Source organism: Leptodactylus fuscus, chromosome 1, assembly GCF_031893055.1.
Source record: "Leptodactylus fuscus isolate aLepFus1 chromosome 1, aLepFus1.hap2, whole genome shotgun sequence".
NCBI classification, from domain to species: Eukaryota; Metazoa; Chordata; class Amphibia; order Anura; family Leptodactylidae; genus Leptodactylus; species Leptodactylus fuscus.
In genome coordinates this window covers 48,423,618-48,446,877 of record NC_134265.1, presented here as the reverse complement: position 1 = coordinate 48,446,877, position 23,260 = coordinate 48,423,618, and the positions used below count along the sequence as shown (strand labels likewise).

The 23,260-nt window shown below is 47.7% G+C and overlaps 1 protein-coding gene across 2 annotated transcripts in view; it reads right to left on the bottom strand.

Annotated features, from left to right (window-relative positions):
• The window catches only part of MAST4 (microtubule associated serine/threonine kinase family member 4), a 370,078-nt gene extending 367,405 nt beyond the window's left edge, over window positions 1-2,673 (bottom strand). Inside the window, exon 1 of one of the 2 annotated variants that reach the window (XM_075269800.1) lies at window positions 2,470-2,673. In XM_075269800.1, the coding sequence (XP_075125901.1) occupies window positions 2,470-2,673 (204 nt within the window). The remainder of the gene's footprint in view (window positions 1-2,469) is intronic. The other variant, XM_075269803.1, reaches the window with a different exon arrangement.
• Window positions 2,674-23,260: the final 20,587 nt, after the last annotated feature.

Genomic DNA, 23,260 nt, shown 5'->3' with positions numbered 1-23,260 from the left:
CTGTCCTATAAAGTGGTGAGAAAAACTGCTGACACCGCACATCTTAGGCGAATATCAGAGCCAAACATCGTATGCGGCGTTCACACTTGCGCCATTATCTTCCATTTATGTTTCCGCCTAAATCCCCGGAAAAACAGGTTGGGGACGGCTTGCATATGGTCAGTTTAGAAATCCATTCACCCATTTTTTTTTTATTTTTTTTTGCACGGACACAATGTCGGACATGCAGGCCTTTGTGTCCATGCAAAAAAAAAAAAAAAAACACTGTTTCACCGCAGAGAGGCCGCATACGGACACCAGTGGTTTGTTTTAAAAACCCATTCAAATGAATGGGTTTTTAAACTGACCGCCGGCAAACCGTCCCTATGCAGTTTTTCCAAGGATTTAGGCGTAAACACAAAGGGCGGCCAGCGGTGCAAGTGTGAACGCCGCATAAGTTGCACGACTGGCCTTTAAGGGTTGGTAAACTCCCCCAATAAATAGCCGTATGTGTCGTGCAGAGGATACATTCTAGCAGATGAAAGATGACGCGTCTCTCGTCCAGTCTATTCCAAGATCTGTCAAAAGTATATAAAAAAAAAAAAAAAAACTTTAGTTGAGCGTTTTGAAAGTAATAAATTAATATTTGATAAGTTTACATTTTTCTTCTTCTTCCCGACTGCTTGGAAAGGTCACATATTGCACTGGAGACTGCGAGCAGACGGATGCGAATCCCGTCCACCATCACGGAGAACATTTACGCTCCATGACAAAGGCATTTATCAAAGTCATGAAACACAACACTCTCTCACCTGGGGTCACACCGACTGAAATCCTATTTCAGGTTTACAGCCCAGCTAGACAGGGACAGAATAACTTACACATCACAAATCACAAGACACGTCCAGCACAGAAGCCTGTCCTCCCAGTCTCGCCACTTAAGACTCATTACGTGAGTTAATCATTCCTTGTTTTCACTGCCTGATATAAGGTAATGAGCGGCTGGCGTTTCCACATCGCACCGTATAACATTACCAGCATTCTGCCTGTCTCAGCATTCCCATGCCTCGCTCTAGATTCCATAGGACATGAGGTGGACGTATCCCAATCTGCAATTCTAATCAATATTGACTGGAATGAATGATCACGCCATGGTATATGGTGGCCATGGCAGCTCTGGAACCACAAGCGACAACAAACCGTATCCCATAAATGTTCACATAGTAACAGTCTAATAAACTTCATGGTCAGGGTGTACAACGTGCATAGCTACAATACACAGTTGTATACACGGTCCGATAAGTCGTAGATCTGATCATTGGGGCCAGGTCAGTCCTTCACTGTCATATAGAGGTGTATGCAGGACTCCTGCGCACAGATCGCCATGTGTGTATGACATGAGTGAGTGTATTGTAATGCCAAGCACACACACTGACACGCCGAGATATTTACCTTGGCAGGAACACAAGCCACTCACGTCCGGCTTATCGCTGTTGTCATTAAGCAATTTCCACGTGTGTCCGTTTGTATATATGTATACACAGATCTATATACACATACACACACCACATCTTCATAAGTATACAGTGAAACATTTCCAAAAACCCCACCTGATTGAGAAGGCTACCCCCTCATCCAAAACAGATTGTCCATTCCTATATTATGCACCTTGACCATCCCTCCCCCCCTCTTTTTGCACATTTGTGTGACCATCTCAAAGAGGATTCACTGCACATCGGATGTTTCTGACACTGCGAACCCCATTGGGTATAGTCCGTGAATTCCAGGACTGACCAGTGTCCGTAAAACATCCGCTGCCTACTTGGAGCTTGTTCAGATTAATGTAGTTAGAATAATAGACAGTGAAACCTCTCTAAAAGGCCGCCCACTTGACAAATCCACTTTTCCATGCAAATTTAGGTGGTTGTTGACCATCTGTCATCTTTGACCAAGTTGTCCAATAATCAGGCTGACCGCTCTTGACGCCATGGTATAGGTCAGCGCTATTTCACCATAAGCAGCAATACATAGAGCAACAGTTACAGATACATACATATATATATATATATATATATATATATATATATATACAGATCTTAACAGATATATATCAAAGATGGGGAAATACTTTTTGACAGTGGTGGATGTGACAGTGCTGCAGCATATGTTAGCGCTATATAAGCACATCATACATAGTTATATACTGGTGTACACATTTTGGATAGATGTAAACACACATACTGTATATATACACTCACATATCTTACTGGATAGACGTAGGAGATAGGGGAATTAGATTGCAAGCTCCACTGGGGAGTGCCTGCAATGTGTACAGCGCTGCAGTATATGCTGGTGCTCTATGGACACCTTGTACACAGGTATATCCATATACACAGGTATATACATAGGTATATCCATATACACAGGTATATCCATATACACTCTCAGTGCAGACTACAGACACATGCTCGGACACGGGGCAGCTCTCACCTCCTCGTCCGCCTCGTCCTGCTCTCCGGTCTCCCGTCTCCCCGCCGCCTCCTCCCGGGTGAGGTGCTGACCCTCAGAGTCGCAGTCGGTGCTGCTCCCCTCAGTAGGCGCCTTCATCTCTCCTTCTGACAGAGTCTGGGAGCCCGAGGAAGAAAGTGATGAAGAGGAGGAGGCGGCCGCTCTCTCCGAAACTTTGGCGTCCATCTCCACAGGAGCAGAGTGTGCGCCTTCTGAGCCGGCACCGCAGAGAGGGTCTGACCATGTAGCGGGTTATATAGGTGGGCTCAGCGGACTGTGAGAGCGGCCGGGCGCCCCCTGCCACACCGCGCCATGCCCACAGATGCGCAAACCTTCTGCCACCTTTCTGCCTCTGCAAAGCCACCGCTGGACGCCGCCGCTCCACCTCTCCCAGGCGTGCCCGGGGAATCCGCTCCAACCCGCAGCTCCTGCAGCCAATGAGCACCGCACCTGGGGGCGGTGCGAGCAACAAGTCTCAGCGGGCAGGAGAGCAGCACCTAGGCGGCAGGTAAGGGAGGAGAGAGCCGGGCACTGCACCAGGTGAGGGAGGGGAGAGCCGGGCATTACCACAGGTGAGGGAGGAAGAGCCGGGCATTACCACAGGTAAGGGAGGGGAGAGCCGGGCATTACCACAGGTGAGGGAGGGGAGAGCCGGGCATTACCACAGGTGAGGGAGGGGAGAGCCGGGCATTACCACAGGTGAGGGAGGGGAGAGCCGGGCATTACCACAGGTGAGGGAGGGGAGAGCCGGGCATTACCACAGGTGAGGGAGGGGAGAGAGAGCCGGGCATTACCACAGGTGAGGGAGGGGAGAGCCGGGCACTGCCACAGGTGAGGGGGGGGGAGAGAGAGCCGGGCATTACCACAGGTGAGGGAGGGGAGAGCCGGGCACTGCCACAGGTGAGGGGGGGGGGGAGCCAGGCACTGCCACAGCCACAGGTGAGGGGAGGGAGCCGGCATTACCACAGGTGAGGGAGGGGAGAGCCGGGCACTGCCACAGGTGAGGGAGGGGAGAACCGGGCATTACCATAGGTGAGGGAGGGGAGAGCCGGGCACTGCCACAGGTGAGGGAGGGAGAGCCGGGCATTACCATAGGTGAGGGAGGGGAGAGCCGGGCACTGCCACAGGTGAGGGAGGGAGAGCCGGGCATTACCATAGGTGAGGGAGGGGAGAGCCGGGCACTGCCACAGGTGAGGGAGGGGAGAGCCGGGCATTACCATAGGTGAGGGAGGGGAGAGCCGGGCACTGCCACAGGTGAGGGAGGGGAGAGCCGGGCATTACCATAGGTGAGGGAGGGGAGAGCCGGGCACTGCCACAGGTGAGGGAGGGGAGAGCCGGGCACTGCCACAGGTGAGGGGAGGGAGAGAGAGCTGGGCATTACCACAGGTGAGGGGAGGGGGAGCCGGGCATTACCACAGGTGAGGGAGGGGAGAGCCGGGCATTACTACAGGTGAGGGAGGGAGAGCCGGGCACTGCACCAGGTGAGGGAGGGGAGAGCCGGGCATTACCACAGGTGAGGGGAGGAGAGAGCTGGGCACTGCCACAGGTGAGGGAGGGAGAGAGAGCTAGGCATTACCACAGGTGAGGGAGGGTAGAGCCGGGCATTACCACAGGTGAGAGGAGGGGGAGCCGGGCATTACCACAGGTGAGAGGAGGGGGAGCCGGGCATTACCACAGGTGAGGGGAGGGGGAGCCGGGCATTACCACAGGTGAGGGGAGGGAGAGAGATCTAGGCATTACCACAGGTGAGGGGAGAGAGAGCCGGGCATTACCACAGATGAGGGAGGGTAGAGCCGGGCATTACCACAGGTGAGGGAGGGGAGAGCCGGGCATTACCACAGGTAAGGGAGGGGAGAGCCGGGCATTACCACAGGTGAGGGAGGGAGAGCCAGGCACTGCCACAGGTGAGGGGAGGGAGCCGGCATTACCACAGGTGAGGGGAGAGAGAGCCGGGCATTACCACAGGTGAGGGAGGGTAGAACCGGGCATTACCACAGGTAAGGGAGGGGAGAGCCGGGCATTACCACAGGTGATGGAGGGGAGAGCCGGGCATTACCACAGGTGAGGGAGGGAGAGCCGGGCACTGCACCAGGTGAGGGAGGGGAGAGCCGGGCATTACCACAGGTGAGGGAGGGAGAGCCGGGCACTGCCACAGGTGAGGGGAGGAGAGAGCTGGGCACTGCCACAGGTGAGGGAGGGGAGAGAGAGCCGGGCATTACCACAGGTGAGGGAGGGGAGAGCCGGGCACTGCCACAGGTGAGGGGGGGGGGGGGAGAGAGCCGGGCATTACCACAGGTGAGGGGAGGGAGAGCCGGGCATTACCACAGGTGAGGGAGGGAAGAGCCGGGCACTGCCACAGGTGAGGGAGGGGAGAGCCGGGCATTACCACAGGTGAGGGAGGGAGAGCCGGGCACTGCACCAGGTGAGGGAGGGGAGAGACGGGCATTACCACAGGTGAGGGAGGGAGAGCCGGGCACTGCCACAGGTGAGGGGAGGAGAGAGCTGGGCACTGCCACAGGTGAGGGAGGGAGAGAGAGCTAGGCATTACCACAGGTGAGGGAGGGTAGAGCCGGGCATTACCACAGGTGAGAGGAGGGGGAGCCGGGCATTACCACAGGTGAGAGGTGGGGGAGCCGGGCATTACCACAGGTGAGGGGAGGGGGAGCCGGGCATTACCACAGGTGAGGGGAGGGAGAGAGATCTAGGCATTACCACAGGTGAGGGGAGAGAGAGCCGGGCATTACCACAGATGAGGGAGGGTAGAGCCGGGCATTACCACAGGTGAGGGAGGGGAGAGCCGGGCATTACCACAGGTAAGGGAGGGGAGAGCCGGGCATTACCACAGGTGAGGGAGGGGAGAGCCAGGCATTACCACAGGTGAGGGAGGGAGAGCCAGGCACTGCCACAGGTGAGGGGAGGGAGCCGGCATTACCACAGGTGAGGGGAGAGAGAGCCGGGCATTACCACAGGTGAGGGAGGGTAGAACCGGGCATTACCACAGGTGAGGGAGGAGAGAGCCGGGCATTACCACAGGTGAGGGAGGGGAGAGCCAGGCATTACCACAGGTGAGGGAGGGAGAGCCGGGCACTGCCACAGGTGAGGGGAGGAGAGAGCTGGGCACTGCCACAGGTGAGGGAGGGAGAGAGAGCTAGGCATTACCACAGGTGAGGGAGGGAGAGCCGGGCATTACCACAGGTGAGAGGAGAGGGAGCCGGCATTACCACAGGTGAGGGGAGGGTAGAGCCGGGCATTACCACAGGTGAGGGAGGGGAGAGCCGGGCATTACCACAGGTGAGAGGAGGGGGAGCCGGGCATTACCACAGGTGAGAGGAGGGGGAGCCGGGCATTACCACAGGTGAGAGGAGGGGGAGCCGGGCATTACCACAGGTGAGGGGAGGGGGAGCCGGGCATTACCGCAGGGAGTCAGACCTTATCTTTTTAGATCCTGGTAACTCTGCTAGTGCTACACATTAATGCTGCAGTGCTCTGCACAGAGTCTTGGCTAAATATAACTGTGTTGTTGGTGCAGCAGGTCAGAATTTTTTGCCCATAGTCACACTTTGTTTGTAACCGGCCCTATATGGACAGTGCAAGGTATCACTTCTCTCGTCTCTTCTCATACTGTTCTATGTAGCTCTCCCACTTTAGCTATTTTGGGGTATGGGATCTTTACTTTGTTTAGGGGTCTATTTTATGGGTTTTTTGGCTCTCGTTTGGGGGGTGTTTTTATTTTGGGGTCTGGACTAGGTCAATGGTCACACATTGTGTTTTAAAGGTGGTTCAAATTTTGTGGTTCAAAATTATGCTGATAGAGCCCCACATATGCGTGAATAGTCTTTAAAAAGGCCATTCAACTGTTATATTAAACTACCCCCCCCCCCCCCTGTTTTAAAATAATACCCTAAAAAAGAATATGATAATCATACCATATCGTGCACGCTGAGCGGGCATGCACAGTCCGACGTCATTTTTAGCCACGCCTACATGCCCAGTTCCCCTGCTACTGCGCCGGTGCTGGATTACAAGCAATGACGCCGGAAGAAGAAGACCAGGAAGACTGGACCCAAGGACATCGCTGAAAGAAGATGTAGGCATGGCTAAAGATGACGTCAGACCGTGCATGCCCGCCCAGCGTGCACGATATGGTATGATTATCATATTCTTTTTTAGGGTATTATTTTAAAATGAGGGGGTAGTTTAATATAACATTAGCAATGCCTGAATGGCCTTTTTAAAGGCTATTCACGCATATGTGGGGCTCATACAGCATAATTTTGCTGATAGAGCCCCTTTAAAATGTTGCAGCTCTACTGCTGGCATGAGCACAGATTGGCAGTTTTACCAGGCTCATGGCTGTATGATCACCAGTCCTGGGTAAAATATGAAGCAATAGGGTGCAGCATTCCTGAGTACCTTAAACACTGCTGCAGCGCCTTCATATATTTTGCACAGGACTGCTGCAGGCTGCCCCACCTTCATTACTTACACAGAGCTGCTGCTCTCCTTCTATCCATACTTTGCACAGAATTACTTATTCTCTGATGGGGCCGTTATTAGATGGGGGTTTTGTCAACCCACCCCTGCTTTCAGGTCTGTAGTCTTGAGCTGTATTAACCATAGAACAGCAGCTGTTTATGGCCCCTGAAAGTCTCTTTAGCAATAGGGGTAACCGTGCATCTACACTGAACCCTACAGTAGTGTGGGCCTCTTTTTGTTTGACCGGATCAAGTGGGACAGTCCCATATGGCAGGTACTGTTCCGAACAGTAGGCGGCAATCTCAGCTCTATGTTCTTAGGAGGCGGATAAAGTTGAGTACAGTGGTGGAGCACAGGACAATCTGCTTAGGGCTTCACCATTCAGGTCTCAGCTATTGATGTCAGGGAGGCACAATGGTCACTGATCTAAGGTCACAGAGGGGACATAACGTTGGGACCCCGTGAGAAGACATTACATTATGGATGTGGCCCACTTAGGAAACCCTTTGAGCAGGGCCCACTAAAGTATTTAAATGGCCCTGAGAACCCTGCAACACGTTTCATGACCTCAATGCCCTCTCCACTACCCATCTCTAAGGAGTTCAGCAGTAGAGAAAAGAAGTGGTATCTGAAGGATCTCAGAGCTTCTGCGCCGAGGAGAAGAGGGAAGAGCTGATGAATTCTGTACTTTCTTCTAGTTTGAGAGCTGGTAGCCAGGGAAATGTTGAGGAGTTTCCTCTTTATATGTTCTCTGACATCCCATAAGAAGAGCCTGGGCAAGCTGTGATGTATAGTTCTCTCTTCCTTTGTCAAATGAATGGGTTTGAAAAATGACTCCAGATTTCCATCTCCTGTCCAGTTTCGGGCAGGAAACGTAAACCTGCAAAACGGAGACTCGGGGCGCAGATGTGAAGAAGCCCTAAAACGTTCTTCATAGTCCAGTCACATTATTATGATAACCTCGTACTTTTGAAGTGACTTATCATGAGCTGGCTTGGTGGATATACAGTATAAGTTGTGCAATTTGCAAAAAGGGAAGATTATTGGCTTTTGGGCTAAAAGGATTCCTGAAACAGCGCAGTTTGTGAACTATGAACATGTGACTGTGGTGTATTGTGAGTGAACAAATAGTACCATTGAGAATAACCAGCATGGAAGGTGCGGAGCACCATCTGCCATTGTTGTATGCGGTGAATGTTGTGAAGTAGTTCTCGGTGAAAATGAACCAAAGAGCTAGGACCCATAGATTTGTCTTTTTCATTCTGCTCTAGTTCTGAAGTTGCTTTGGAATCTGATCAAGGCAATGACCCCACTCTGCGGGAACGCAGCATATTTTGCTGCATTTTTTTGATCCAATGTAAGGAATGGATTTAAGAGAAAAATCCAAATACTTCCTTTATATTTTCTACTAATTTTCAAGTCACTCCTGACTTTGTCTCAATAAACGCAGCAAAATCTGCAACAAAAACACTGCTTTCCGGCCTGAGCCCTAGGATTTGAAGACTTTGCCCTTAGCCACTCCCGTTCTCCCATGCTGAAATCTTGAAAGGCCAAAGTTGTTTTTGCCACAACCAGTCGCTCAAGTATTTCCCTGTATTTCCAGATTGACTTCAAGAAAACAACTACGGCTGCAGCATCCCATAAAGGATAAAACTTTATTGCTCTATTGCACAAAGCACCATGCATCATTTTGTCCTCTTAAAGGGGCTCTATCATTGGGAAAAGTCATTTTTAACTAATCACATCCTTGCATAGGCTTTAGAAAGTCTATTGCACACCTACCTTTAGTATTTAAATTGCCTCAGTGGTTTTTGAATAAGTCCATTTTTATTCATATGCTAATTAGACTGCTGCATGATACATCATGCACCCTCTTTGCTATTGTTTCCTATGAGTGTATACAGCACAGGCTGATGATGATGATGACGACGACTCAGCTTCCTGTTTCCACACATACATAGGAGATAATAGCAGAGATGAGTGCTGCTGGGAACTTCCTGTACTGGCTGGAAGCTCATTAGCATATGAATAAAAATGGACTTATTCAAAAACCACTGAGGCAATTTACATACTATAGGTAAGTGTGGAATAGCCTTCCTAAAGGCTATGCAAGGATGTGTTTAGTTAAGAATTACTTTTCCCAATGATAGAGCCCCTTTAAAGGGAGTCTGTCACTAGAACACAGCATATCAACCCAGCCCACAGATAGACTAGTGTCACCTGAATTAAATGGTGCTGCCTCCTTGTGAATCGGAACCTCTATTGCTGAGACATCGCTGTATTTGTTAGTATGCAATGAGCGTAAATACTGGGGTGGCAGCAGTAGTGACTGCCACAGGACCTGGGATATTAGGGGGCCCCTGATGTTTGTTTTTTCTTATAGGCCATTACCTGCTGGAGTAACCCCTGCAGGTAACAGACCCTATTTACTTACCAATCCTCGCTCCTGCTCAAGGCTGCCTGGGAAGTGGAGGCGGCCATGAACAAGAGTGGGATCAGTAAGTGAGGCTGCAGGCCTGCAAACCCCAGAAACACTGCTATCATTAAACTCTGGGGGCTTTTAAGATCCCAGAGTATAATGGTTGGAGGGCTAGGAGATATCAGGGAACATAAAAAGCATTGTTACTTACTTCTCCTGCACTCCGGCAGTCTTTGGGCCTATTTTGAAACGCCCCAGACGTCATGTGGGCCAGACCAGCATCATTATGCTTCGCGACACCGGCCTGGCTTATGTGCATCTGTACCAACATTGAATAGGGCCAACAGCAGTGGGAAGTGCACTGGAGCCCAGGAGAGGGAAGTAACAGTGTTTTTTTTTTTATGTTTGTATCCTTCCTACGGTCTCCGATCCTTATTCTCTGTTCATGGGTGGTACACTATGGGGGCATAATACTGTGTGAAGGGTCCACTATGGGGCACAGTACTGTGTGTGCAGGGGCTACAGTGAGACATTATACTGTGTGGAGGGGCCATTATGGGACATTATACTGTCTGGAGGCAACTTTGGAACAATATAGTTTGTATAAATGGGGTGTTATACTGTGTGGGGTCCAGGAAAGGGGGCGCTATGCCATGGGGGGGGCCCAAGTCAAAAGTTTGCTGGGTGGCCCAGTCTTTACACCACTGTCTGTGGAGCTGCAAGGGAATTATCTTTTCTGAGCAATGACAACACCTTTGTTCCTCCAAAGAGCTCATTTACATATTGACCAAAACTGCAGAATCTCAATCTGTGCAAGTGTATGGAGTAAATAGTAGTTGAGCTGGGATAACCCGGCATAGCCACTACACAGTGTATGGAGCTCACTGCTTTTGGAAGTGCTTTACCCTAGGTGATAGCTTTGATATGGAGAAGGAAGCTAAGACTTCATCTTATCTAAGAGACCTCCATAACAACACAGTGTATTGGTTATTTCATGGTGGTATTAATTCTATCGCTATAATAAGTGTTTAGACACTGATATTTCTATTATGTGACCATACCAACCTGCCCAGAGTCTATGACCATTTGTGAAAGTGACCCTGGTGTACTATGTCAAGTGCAATGTAAGAGGTTCACTTATTGTATATACACGGGAAACCTCTTGACTAGAATTGTTTTGGCTCTACAAGTAACCTGCCTCTTTGTGGCTCAATATTTGCTAACCTATAAAGGTTACACCTTACAATAAATTATTGGTAGTATGGCATCGTGCGCCAGTCTTAATAACGGCTCCTACTGCTGCTCCGTGAGTTATGTCAGACCAAGACTCAGACACCTTGTCCCTCCTCGATCCCTGTCCCTCACATTTGCAGAATATGGCAGGCACGGTGTGGATTGGGGCCTTGCACCAATCATGTGCCTCAGGATCAGTTTTCTGGCGTAGCGAGAATGATGAATTTGCCCCATGTGTGGCCATTTTTCATACTTCTCATATTATGACGCATTCTTGGTTATAGACATTCATTTTTCTTGAAAATGCATCCAAAAATTGCTTCTCTCTAGACATATTACAGGGCAAATAGATTTCAGAATAAAACTTTATGTTTGTAAGAACATACATTAAATTTCCCTTCTAGGCCGGCTTAATGTTATTCAATAGCTGCTCACTCTGGGAAATATCTGTATTCTGCTGCTTGAATCGGAAGGAAAATCACAATGAGCTGAAGGAGAGACATTCATCGTGTGAGCTATAAAGAACATTACATTCTTACAAATAATGAGAAGTAATGAGTTGTAATAAAGATAAATCCATAATGAAATCTTTAGCTGTTAATAGTATTTTTATGTGTTTATGTTTTTGTTTTATTTTATAGATTTGTAACATAAAACCTTTGTGTTTCTGTGAGCAAATGAAATGCGGTTTCTAACTCTAGACTTTTTTTTCCCCATACAATGGCTTGCAAAAGTATTAAACTTTTTCACATTGTCACCTTACAACCACAAACTTAAATGTATTGTAAGTGATAACCAATGCAAAGTAGCAGATAATTGTGAAGTGGCAGGAAAATGATAGATGGCTTTCAAAATTGTAATCAAATAATCTGAAAAGTGTGACGTATAAGTGTGTTCATCCTCTGTATTCCGTCTGTGTGTTATTTATTCTTGGTATAAATACACCTGCTCTGTGGAGGCCTCAGTGGTTTGTTACAGAACACTAGTGAACAAAAAGCATCGTGAAGACCAAGGAACTCGCCAGACAGGTCAGAGATAAAGTTGTGGAGAAGTTTAAATCAGGGCTAGGTTATAAAAACATCCCAAAGAGCAATGTTCAATCCATCATCCGAAAATGGAAAAAGCATTCTACAACTGCAACCTACCAAGACATGGTCGTCTATCTAAACTGACAGATCAAGCAAGGAGAGCACTGGTCAGAGAAGCAACCAAGAGGTCCATGGTCACTCTGCAGGAGCTGCAGAAATCCACAGCTCAGGTGGGAGAATCTGTCCACAGGACAACTATAAGTCATGCACTCCACAAATCTAGCCTTTATGAAAGAGCGGCAAGAAGAAAACCATTGTTGAAAGAAAGACATAAGAAATGCTGTTTGCCACAAACAAACACAGGGGATACAGTAAACATGTGGAAGAAGGTGCTCTGGTCAGATGAGACCAAAGTTTAACTTTCTGGCTTAAATACAAAGTGCTGTGTGTGGTGGAAAAGTAACGTTGCACATCACCCTGAACACACCAACCCCACTGTGACATCAGGCTGTGGGGAGGATTTTCTTCAGCAGGGACAGGGAAGCTGGTCAGAGTTGATGGGTGGATGAATGGCACTAAATACAGGGCAATCCCGGAAGAAAACTTGTTGGAGGCTGCAAAAGACTTGAGATGGGAAGGAGATTCACCCTTTAGCAAGACAATGACCCTAAACATACAGCCAGGGCTACAATTGAAAGGTTTAGGTCAAAGAATAGTCTTGTGTTAGAATGGCCCAGTCAAAGTCCAGACCTAAATCCCATTGAGCATCTGTGGCAAGTCATGAAAATTGCTGTTCGCAGACGCTCTTCATCCAATATGGCTGAGCTGGGTCTATTTTGCAAAGAAAAATGGAAAAAAAATCGCAGTCTCTAGCTATGCAAAGCTGGTAGAGACATACAGCAAAAAACGTGCAGCTGTAATTGCAGAAAAAGGTGTCTCTACAAAGTATTGATATGGGGGCTGAATATTTTTGCACGTCACACTTTTCTCTTTATTTGATTAAAATTTTGAAAACCCCCTATTATTTTTCTTCTACTGCACAATTATCTGTTACAATCTCAAAATACATTTAAGTTTGTGGTTGTAAGGTGACAAAAATGTGTACTAGTTCAAGGGGTATGAATACTTTTGCAAGCCACCGTATCTAAGTAGTCCATGCACTGAACCCAAGAACAGGAGTGAAAGAGTGTGCACGCTTAGCTATTTATGAGTCTCGATTGAAATGGAGCAGAGCATAACACCATTTAGCACCACACAGTATACAATGCTATCTGATTACTGCTCTACACTATACTCTCAATAGTAGAATGTGTCAAAACCACACCCAGTTCATTATTGATGACCTATTTTAGGCCAGGTCCCTGTGTTGCAAAAACACTGTGTTTCACATTGCCTGCAAAGTGTATGGGATCCTATCTAATCCCATCCTCACATTGCAGGAAAAAAGATCAGCAGTAGAAATGCTGTGATTCTAAAAACGCTCGCATGACGTGGTAGGTCTAGTTCTTCTTATTATTATTATTCCACCTACCAAAAAAGCTGCAACCTGAAATAAAGACTCGACACACATGATTGGAATGAATTGGCCACAGCAACCATTTTTATTGCAAACAAACATCTAAAGAACAATGTATAACAGTGTATAAAATCCCTGAGTAATGCAAGACCCTAACTCCCAGGCTAAGGAGGTCTTCGAAGCCCACAGTCTGGCCAACTACCCAAATTGTAAATTACCTCCAGCCGTCAGCCCAGCTCAGAGGCACAGGTTTGCCAATCCCCAGGCGAAAGGAATCCTATAAACTAGACTCCTCCTTTTAAGCCAGACCCAATTTCCCGGCATAGTAATGCCAATCCTTTTGGGGAGTCCAGAGCCCCCCCTCCTCAACCACATAACCATCATCCTTTCTGTCCAACTCCGAGGACCCCCCGCCATAGCGTAAAGTCTTGACCTCCTTAAGACTTTGCATCCCTCCACACCTTCAAAGCCACCTCAATCCTGTTTTGAATGGCCAGGCACCACAAATCCGTCCCCACTGCATTCAGGTGGACACCATCCCTTCTCCAAAAATTTCCTTCACCTGACTCAAATTCCCTATGACGGACAGCAGTACATCCATTCTTTTGAAAGAATCTGGCCACTGCCCAGTTCACTTTCACTCTGGCCTTATTAAATGCATCGACATTGCAGGCCCCTTTCCAAACATGCCTATACACAATATCTGACCAGACGGTCACAAGGCCCGGTGTCATTGCCCACAATCTCAGAACATCAAATTTGAAACGGCCTGGAGCCCAAGCCGTTGCCTCCCACATGGAGGACAAGAATATCTGGGGACCTATCCAATCTAGAAAACTTATCAAACTCCGACATTACTTTCGACCAAGACATGCCTCTCATGCCCAACCACCTTACCATCACCTGATCCCTTGCAAACCCCAACTGTTGACTTTCAGGCCATACTGCAGCTCGCATAGCCCCCAGAAAACAAAAGAATGCCCCATAATCCACACAAGGGCACCGGAACCTCCACCTGAAAAACAAAGCACCGGAAACACACAGAAAATACAATAAACCATATTAATTAAGCCATTCAGGACGTACATAGCTCCTAAAACGCAAGGACTAACACCGACCAATTCTACGGACTATGTTGTCCCCCAAACCCCGGCAAGCCGCTTCAGTAGCCGCTCCAATTCAAAATGAATGGCCACCAAAATCCTCAGGGCGTCTATCACACAAAACTAAACACCTCCTGAACACAGCAATGAATTGGAACCTTGACAAATATGTACCATCAAGGTGCCTAAGTAAAGGTTCTTCCGCTAAACCAACCCCCGACAAAAAGTCCCTAAAATATTGAACCGGACACATAACAGTACCTGAAACCGGGAAGAGAACCACCCTACACCCCTTACCTTCCTGGTCCATTTTAGATTTTTTAATGCGAAACTCTAACCTGTCCTCAAACAACTCCACATCTTCCCACAACAGTCTACCCTTGTGCTTTTTTGTCAGACTAACTAATTCCCCTATTCTCATCGCCCCGAAGAATGCCTGAGAAAATGCTAGCCTGAATAATTTGACCTCCATTCCAGACACAAAAACCTGCAACAAGCTAGAACCCAAAGCCTGAAAAGAAACCGGACGTCTAGTGTCCATAGAAGACCAACCTCTACGCCAACCTTTTAAAGCCTGCCTTACCAGAAAAGTCTTAGGGTAAGTTCACACGGAGTAAAATGGAGTGTAATTTGGAGCGTTTACGGAGCGTTTACGTAAACGCTCCGTAAACGCTCCGTATACGCTCCAAATTACACTCCATTTTACTCCGTGTGAACTTACCCTAAGTAGCATCCCTTAAATTCCTCAATTTGAAACGTATGTTAAACCTGCTATTAACCTGTTAACCCTGGCTACCGACCAACCCTCCTCTCTGCATTGACCCACCAAAAGCAATACTAAAGCCTCCACTATCCACCAACCCCCCACATAAACATCTTCCAATCCTTCCACTGCCTCCAAGCAACTCCATAAGCAGATCTAGTGCCCCCCGATAAAGCGCCCTCAATCAAACCAAGCACTGCCCGCAATGCAGGTCCCAGAGGTCCTCCAGCCACCCGTCTCCAATCCTCTCGGCCGCTGGAGCCAGCTGACGAAAACGGTCCCACTGTAGGCGAGACAGTGCATCAGCAATACAATTATCGACACCAGGCACATGTACAGCGACCACCCAAGAATTCAAGGACAGACACAACAAAACTAGCCTCTGAAGAAGACAAACAACAGGAGGAGAGGACGCAGATAATTTATTAATAGCCTGAACCACCCTCAAATTATCGCAATGAAGCCTAACTTTTTTATTCCTGAACCATTCCCCTCATACCGAAAATGCCACCACTATTGGAAACAATTCAAGTAACACTAAATTGTGGGTCCACCCACTGCTCCGGCCAGGAGCACACACACCATCTGCCCTGGCAGTACGCCCCAAAACCTATGCTACCAGAGGCATCTGCAAAAAGTTCCAAATCAAAAGAATCCACAAGCTTCTCCGACATCAACGAACGCCTATTATATTTTTGCAAAAAACGAATCCCAAACCTCAAGATCACCGCTCAATTCCCTACCCAGGCGCACATAATGGTGAGGAACTGTGACCCCACATGTCATCGCCGCTAACCGCCTACAAAAAACCCTGCCCATTGGTAAAATATGACAAGCAAAATTTAACTTTCCCAATAAGGATTGCAATTCCCTCAACATCAATTTTTTACGCCGACTAGCACCCCTAACTTCCTCCCGTAAACTGATCAACTTGTCCTCTGGTAATCTGCATTCCATTGCCATGGTATCGATATAAATGCCCAAAAACGTCAAGGCTGTGACCGGCCCCTCCGTTTTTCCTGCCGCCAACGGAATCCCAAAGTCCCTGGCCACCTTCTCCAACATGTGTAACAATACTGAACACACTCTAGAACTACCTGGACCAATACACAAAAAGTCATCCAGGTAATGAATGACTGAATCCCACCTCGCCTCTTTTTAACAACCCATTCAACAAAAGTACTAAATGACTTGAAGTAAGCACATGAGAGAGAATACCCCATGGGCAAACAATGATCAACAAAGAAACCCCCTTCCCAATAGCATCCTAACAAATGCAAACTACGTGAATGTACAGGTGACAGGCGAAATGCCGCCTCAACGTCAGCCTTAGCCAGTATGGACCCAGACCCATACAATCTAACGCATTCAACTGCCACATCGAATGACGTATAGACCACCGAACACAGTGCCGGATCTATACCGTTGTTCACTGAACCCCTTTTTGGAAAAGATAAATGGTGAATCAATCTGAATTTATTAGGTTTCTTTTTGGAAACCACTCCCAAAGGAGATACCCGCAAATTAGCAAAAGGCATACAGACCCGCCATCCTTCCAAGAGCCACCTCCTTGAGTAATTTATCCCTTACAACTCCAGGATGCTGATAGGCAGACTTGAGATTTTTAAGCACCAAACTTGTTTCCCCTTCCACCCACAGAATTAAAAACCCTTCCCTAAGCCTGTCTTCCAATAACACAGCTGCAACTCTATCAGGATAACTATTCAGAAACAGACGCATCGCGTCCAAGCGTATTGGACTCACCCCCTTTTCCAGCTCCATCACCGCCTTTTGATTTTCCCCCTTTAAGATGCTCCATGTGACCCGCCGCAAGAGGAGCACTCATGCTTGAACTTGCACTTTACTCCGAACATACAAGACCCTTTGTTAAAGGCAAAACATTGCCCTTTTTGTGAAGGCTGGAAAGGGCTGCCCCTGCTGGAAAGGGCTGCCCCGATCTCACCGCAGCAGTAACTCTAAGCCACAAAGCTATGTCTTTATGATCCCATCTAATGCTGGGTCTAACAGCCTTCCCCTGGCTAAATTGTTCATCATACCTTAACCAGGCATGACCCCCATAAACTCTATAACCCTCCCCTATAGCATCCATATAGCAGAAAAGCGCCTAACAGTTTTCCGGCGCCTTTTCTCCTATCACGCTTGCTAGTATAGCAAATGCTTGAAGCCAATTTGAAAAAGTCCTGGGTATGAGCCTATGCCTCCTCTTCTCTTCTTCCTCCTTTTTAAACTCATCCTTCTTAACCCTATCAAGGTTAAACCGTTCCAGGGGAAGTAAGGAGAAAATCTCTACGTACTCCCCTTTCCAAATCTGCTCCGTAACCTTTGGCTTCAAATGACCCCCTAAAGGCCCTTCAAAGCACATGTAGACTTCCTCTTTGGCGGAATCATCCATCCTCAGGGAACCATCTTCCTTGCTCTTGCTCTCCTCTTTCTCAGAATTCTTATCCGCCCCAGCAACCTGCTCCACCAATACTCCAGCCCCTTGTGATACCCCGCTCACCGACGCCACTGCCTCTCCTGCAACAGAAGACCCAACTACAGAACCCACACTAGCTGCCGCAGGCGCTGGGCCTAGCCACGCCACAACCAGAGACGGCACCATGGGTGCCGCTACTCCCCGCAATAACTGGCCTAACACTCCTAAAAAATCAACCAAATCCCTAACCACCTCCCCAGGATGCCTTCCCTCACCCTGAGCAGATAGAAAGGGAACAGGTAAAAAGGACCCGGACAAACACTCACCTGACTGCCTGGGTGCTGTGAGCCCACCAGTCGCAACTCCTGAGTCCTGAAGCAAGGGCGACATCCCTCCTCCTGATGGGAACATGGCTGGAGAAGGTACCGCTGCTACCACCGACTGCCACTGCACCAATGACCCCCCCCCTTCCCCCCGACTGACGAGGAGGTCAACGCCATAGGCGACGGAGCCATCATCTGCACACTGTCGCCTGGGTCCTGCTGCTGCAGCCTGCCAAAGGACGAACGCTGAAGGCCTAAGCCCATCTCAACCACAGGCCCAGCTGATCACTCCTGCTAGGTCGACCACTGGGACACGACTGCAGCTTGGGGACTGACCATTCCAGCTCCGGATCCCACGCCAACCGTTAAAGATGGCGGAGCCGCGGCCTTCCACCTCCACTGCAAGCCCAACTGCTCACCTGGATTCCTCCCACCCTGTGACCTACGGGACTGAGTTGTGTCCCTAGAGCCCTGGGGTGTAGGGTCCTGTGAGGGATCTGGGCTTGCGAGGCCTCTGAGGGACTCCGGAGGCCTGGTTCTCTGCTGGGGGAGTCGCGGCCTGCATCTCCCCGGGCCCCTGAAGCAAGCCAGTAAGCTGGGCTTGCAGCCAGTCTGTACCTCCGATCTCTACAGAGGCACACAGCTGTGCTAGCAGTTTGTCTAGAGAGGACATACTTGCTGAGGTGATTAGTCTGCAGTGAGGAGTCTTGATAGGCCCCGCCCCCAGCGTCCGAATGCGCCAATGGCTGTAGTCCAGCCTCACCATGTCATCATGTGGTCCTCCCATGTAGGATACGCTGTCCCCATCCATCCCGATCTTTTTTGCAAATTGCAGAATGTCTATTCTACATATTGTTGATGTTTTCTTTATTGGTATAATAGAAGCAGAAAGTCTTCCGTCTTTTCTACAGCATTTTTTGGCAGTGATTCGCAGTGTGGGGCCTTATCCTCATAAGGAGTCTACCTTTAAATCACTTGTAATCCAAATGTAAATGAGCTGTATTGGAGCTATTTCAGGGCTATAAATTTGTGGGGCAAGTTGGGAGAGGTGAGGTGATCAAAATACATTGACTTATGGCGTTTACCATATAGGATAAATAACATTATTTTTGGATAGTACAGACTTATAGGGATCCTATCATTTAAACTGAATTTTTTCTGCTTATCACGTAGGAATAGCCTTAAGAAAGGCTATTCGTCTCCTACTTTTAGATGTTTTCTCCGTACCGTTTAAATAATAGGTTCCCTTTATACACACATGGAGATACCTAACATGTTTGTTTATTTTGCCTCCTAATCCCCAATACAATGGACTTCAATATAGTACATCACAAACAGTAGGAAAAAGTATAGGAACCCCTTAGACCCCACAATTTCATTGCAGAGGAGCAAAGAGATGGAGGTAGTGACCTTGCCCTGTAACCACTCAGATGATGTGATTACTATTGATCACAGAATCTAAGGAATTATGTCGCCAGAGTGGGAGTATTTTCTGACTCCGGCATTGTGGCTGTGTAATAATGTATAAAACTATTACAACGCTGTTTATTAACCACTTCCCGCTCTGGCCGTACTACAGTATTACGTCATGCTGAGCGTATAGCTAACAACTATCCTGCTCCTTCCTAACACTGTCAGCAATGTTTACCATGCACAAAAAGAGTATTTTGCAGTATACTGTATATTTACATAACTGCTCTTTCCCTGCTGGCAATGCCTTATCATCAGAACAAGCAGGGATAAGGCAACAGTTATTGACTCCTATCTCGGTTCCGGTCGTCATATAAGTAAATGGATAAGCAGGTTATGCTAAACATGAAGTGCACGTCACAAGTGCTGCAGATAACATGCACACCTGGCTGCATCCATTACTATTCTTAAGTTGAATCTAAAGGATATTTTTGCACAAGTATTGAGAATAGCTGCGACTGTTCCAACAATAATAACACAATGAGGCTAGGGCAACATGGCGACTTAGTCCACAATTTCTGTTGCGTGATCAAAAATGACTGTAATTTCCTTGTAAGTTAATAGAGTTGCAATACAAGCTAGGGGATTCTGCAACCATCACTTGTAGTCACAAATATAAAATTTATTTATTTTTGTCACAATCGCAGCACCCTTTGGTCACAATGCGACTCCATTCACGTACATTAGCCCAGGAGTTGCAGGGCAACATGGTGATCCAAAGTTGTTATGTATCCAGCTCTCATCTATCTGTAATACCAACTTTGCTGGGTTGATTTTGCTCTTACACTGTTTGCAGAATTATTAGGCAAATGAGTATTTTGATCATATCATCCTTTTTATACATGTTGTCCTACTCCAAGCTGTATAGGCTTGAAAGCCAACTACCAATTATGTAAATCAGGTGATTTGCATCTCTGTAATGAGGAGGGGTGTGGTCTAATGACATCAACACCCTATATAATGTGTGCTTAATTATAAGGCAACTTCCTTTCCTTTGGCAAAATGGGTCAGAAGAGAGATTTGACGGAGTATGAAAAGTCAAAAATTGTGAGATGTCTTGCAGAGGGTTGCAGCAGTCTTGAAAGTGCAAAACTTTTGAAGCGTGATCACCGAACAATCAAGCGTTTCATGGCAAATAGCCAACTGGGTCGCAAGAAGCGTGTTAATAAAAAAAGGCGCAAAATAACTGCCAATGAATAAAGGAAAATCAAACGTGAAGCTGCCAAGATGCCATTTGCAACCTGTTTTACCATATTTCAGAGCTGCAACGGTACTGGAGTATCAATAATCACAAGGTGTGCGATACTCAGGGACATGGCCAAGGTAAGGAAGGCTGAAAAATGACCACCTTTGAACAAGAAACATAAAATAAAACATCAAGACTGGACCAAGAAATATCTTAAGACTAATTTTTCTAAGGTTTTATGGACTGATGAAATGAGAGTGACTCTTGATGGGCCAGATGGACGGGCCCGAGGCTGGATCAGTAAAGGGCAGAGAGCTCCACTCCAACTTAGACGCCAGCAACAGTGGCGTAACTACCGTGGTAGCAGCAGTAGCAGCTGCCACAGGGCCCGGGACATTAGGGGGCCCGGTGACAGCCGCTACCACTGCGTTTTTTTTTAAATAGGCTGTTACGGGCCCTATTCACTTGCCGATCCTGGCTGGGCCGGGATCGGCAAGTGACACCGCGGGCCCCACAGGGGCTATCATTATACTCGGGGGTCTTTGCAGACCCCCGAGTATAATGACCGGCGGATCGGGAGAGGTAATAAACATAAAAAACTGTTACTTACCTCTCCGCGATCCTGCCAGGCCTCCGTCCTACTGTTGTCTGACGTCACATGAACCCGGCATGCTTCCCGGGTCATGTGACGTCCGACATCATTAACGAAGGACGCGAGCGGTGGTCAGCACAGGAGGACAGCACAGCACAGGAGTCGGGGAACAGGTAAGAAGCAACAGTGGGGGGTTTTTTTAATGTTTTTATTCCCCGGGTCTCCGATTATTATACTCTGGGGTCTGAAAAGACCCCAGAGTATAATAATTGTTTATGGGTGTCCACAGAGGGACACTATTGGGGTTAATACTGTGTGCAGGGGCCACTATTGGGGTTAATACTGTGTGCAGGGGTCACTATTGGGGTTAATACTGTGTGCAGGGGCCACTATTGGGGTTAATACTGTGTGCAGTGGCCACTATTGGGGTTAATACTGTGTGCAGGGGACACTATTGGGGTTAATACTGTGTGCAGGGGCCAGTAAGGGACATAATAGGAGGGGGTCGGTCGAGGTCTTCGGCGTCAGTTGGGATGAGGGGGGGGGCCCCGCCATTCCTAGTTACGCCACTGGCCAGCAAGGTGGAGGTGGGGTACTGGTATGGGCTGGTATCATCAAACATGAACTTGTGGGGCCTTTTCAGGTTGAGGATGGAGTGAAGCTAAACTCCCAGACCTACTGCCAGTTTCTGGAAGACATCTTCAAGCAGTGGTGCAGGAAGAAGTCGGTATCGTTCAAGAAAAACATGATTTTCATGCAGGACAATGCTCCATCACATGCATTCAAATACTCCACAGCGTGGCTGGGCAGTAAAGATCTAAAAGAAGAAAAAACAATGACATGGCCCCCTTGTTCATCTGATCTGAACCCCATAGACAACCTGTGGTCCCTCATAAAATGTGAGATCTACAAGGAGGGGAAACAGTCCACCTCTTCGATACAGTGTCTGGGAGGCCGTGGTGGCTGCTGCACACAATGGTGATCGGAAGCAGATCAAGCAACTGACAGAGTCCATGGATTGAAGGCTTGTGAGTGTCATCGTAAAGAAAGTTGGCTATATTGGTCACTGATTTTTTGTTTATTTTTGAATGTCAGAAATGTTTATTTCTAAATTTTGTATTGTTATATTGGTTTACCTGGTGAAAATAAACAAGTGAGATGGGGAGAGATTTGGTTTTTATTAAGTTGCCTAATAATTCAGCACAGTAATAGTTACCTGCACAAACAGATATCCTCCTAAGGGCCCCTTCACATGGCGTAAGCGCGCTGGTCATTTAGACACGTATCCACGTGTCCGTGCGCGGCACATCAAATCAGAGCCCATTGATATAAATGGGAAGCGCGCGTATATGCCGATATACGCGCGCTTCCCATTGAAATCAATGGGCTTTGTTTTGAAGCACCGCGCTTGGACACGTGTATACATGTCTAAATGACCAGCGCGCTTACACCGTGTGAAGGGGCCCTAAGATAGACAAATCTAAAAAAAAAAAAAACACTCCAACTTCCAAAAATATTAAGCTTTGATATTTATGAGTTTTTTGGGTTGGTTGAGAACATAGTTGTTGAACAATAATAAAAAGAATCCTCTCAAATACAACTTGCCTAATAATTCTGCACACTGTGTATTTCTACAAGTCATCTGGAAATTCACTTGTCAGCAGTTTCTTTACATCTGCAAAGGCAAGTTGTTAAATCCTCATGAATAGACCAGGGTAGAGATGTCAAGTTAGATTTTTAGACTTCTAAGGACTTGAGCAAATTAGCATTAAAGGGAATGGTGAGAGATGGGAGATCTCTTGTGCTGGTTCAGTCTAGACCAGTGATGGCGAACCTTTTTGAGACCGAGTGCCTAAACTGCAACCCAAAACCAAATAAATTATCACGGAGTGCCAACACGGCAATTTAACCTTAAAACTCTGTGGGTCCACAATTGCGGACCCACAAATTACAGTCATGTGACTGGGGCTTTACAGATCTTGTACTGAAAGGTAAAGGTCTCTGCATTCTGTACTTTTAAACAATTAATTTTCACTATTTACATCGCACAGGATCTGTTTTATAGTTTACCGTGCAATGTTATTACATCCTGTACTAATATCACGTCTGCTATAAAACAAATACTGTGTGATATACATAGTGAGGGGACCCCACACAGTACAATCTGCCCCTCAGTGGCCCCCCACACAGTACAATCTGGCCCACAGTGGCCCCCACACAGGATTAT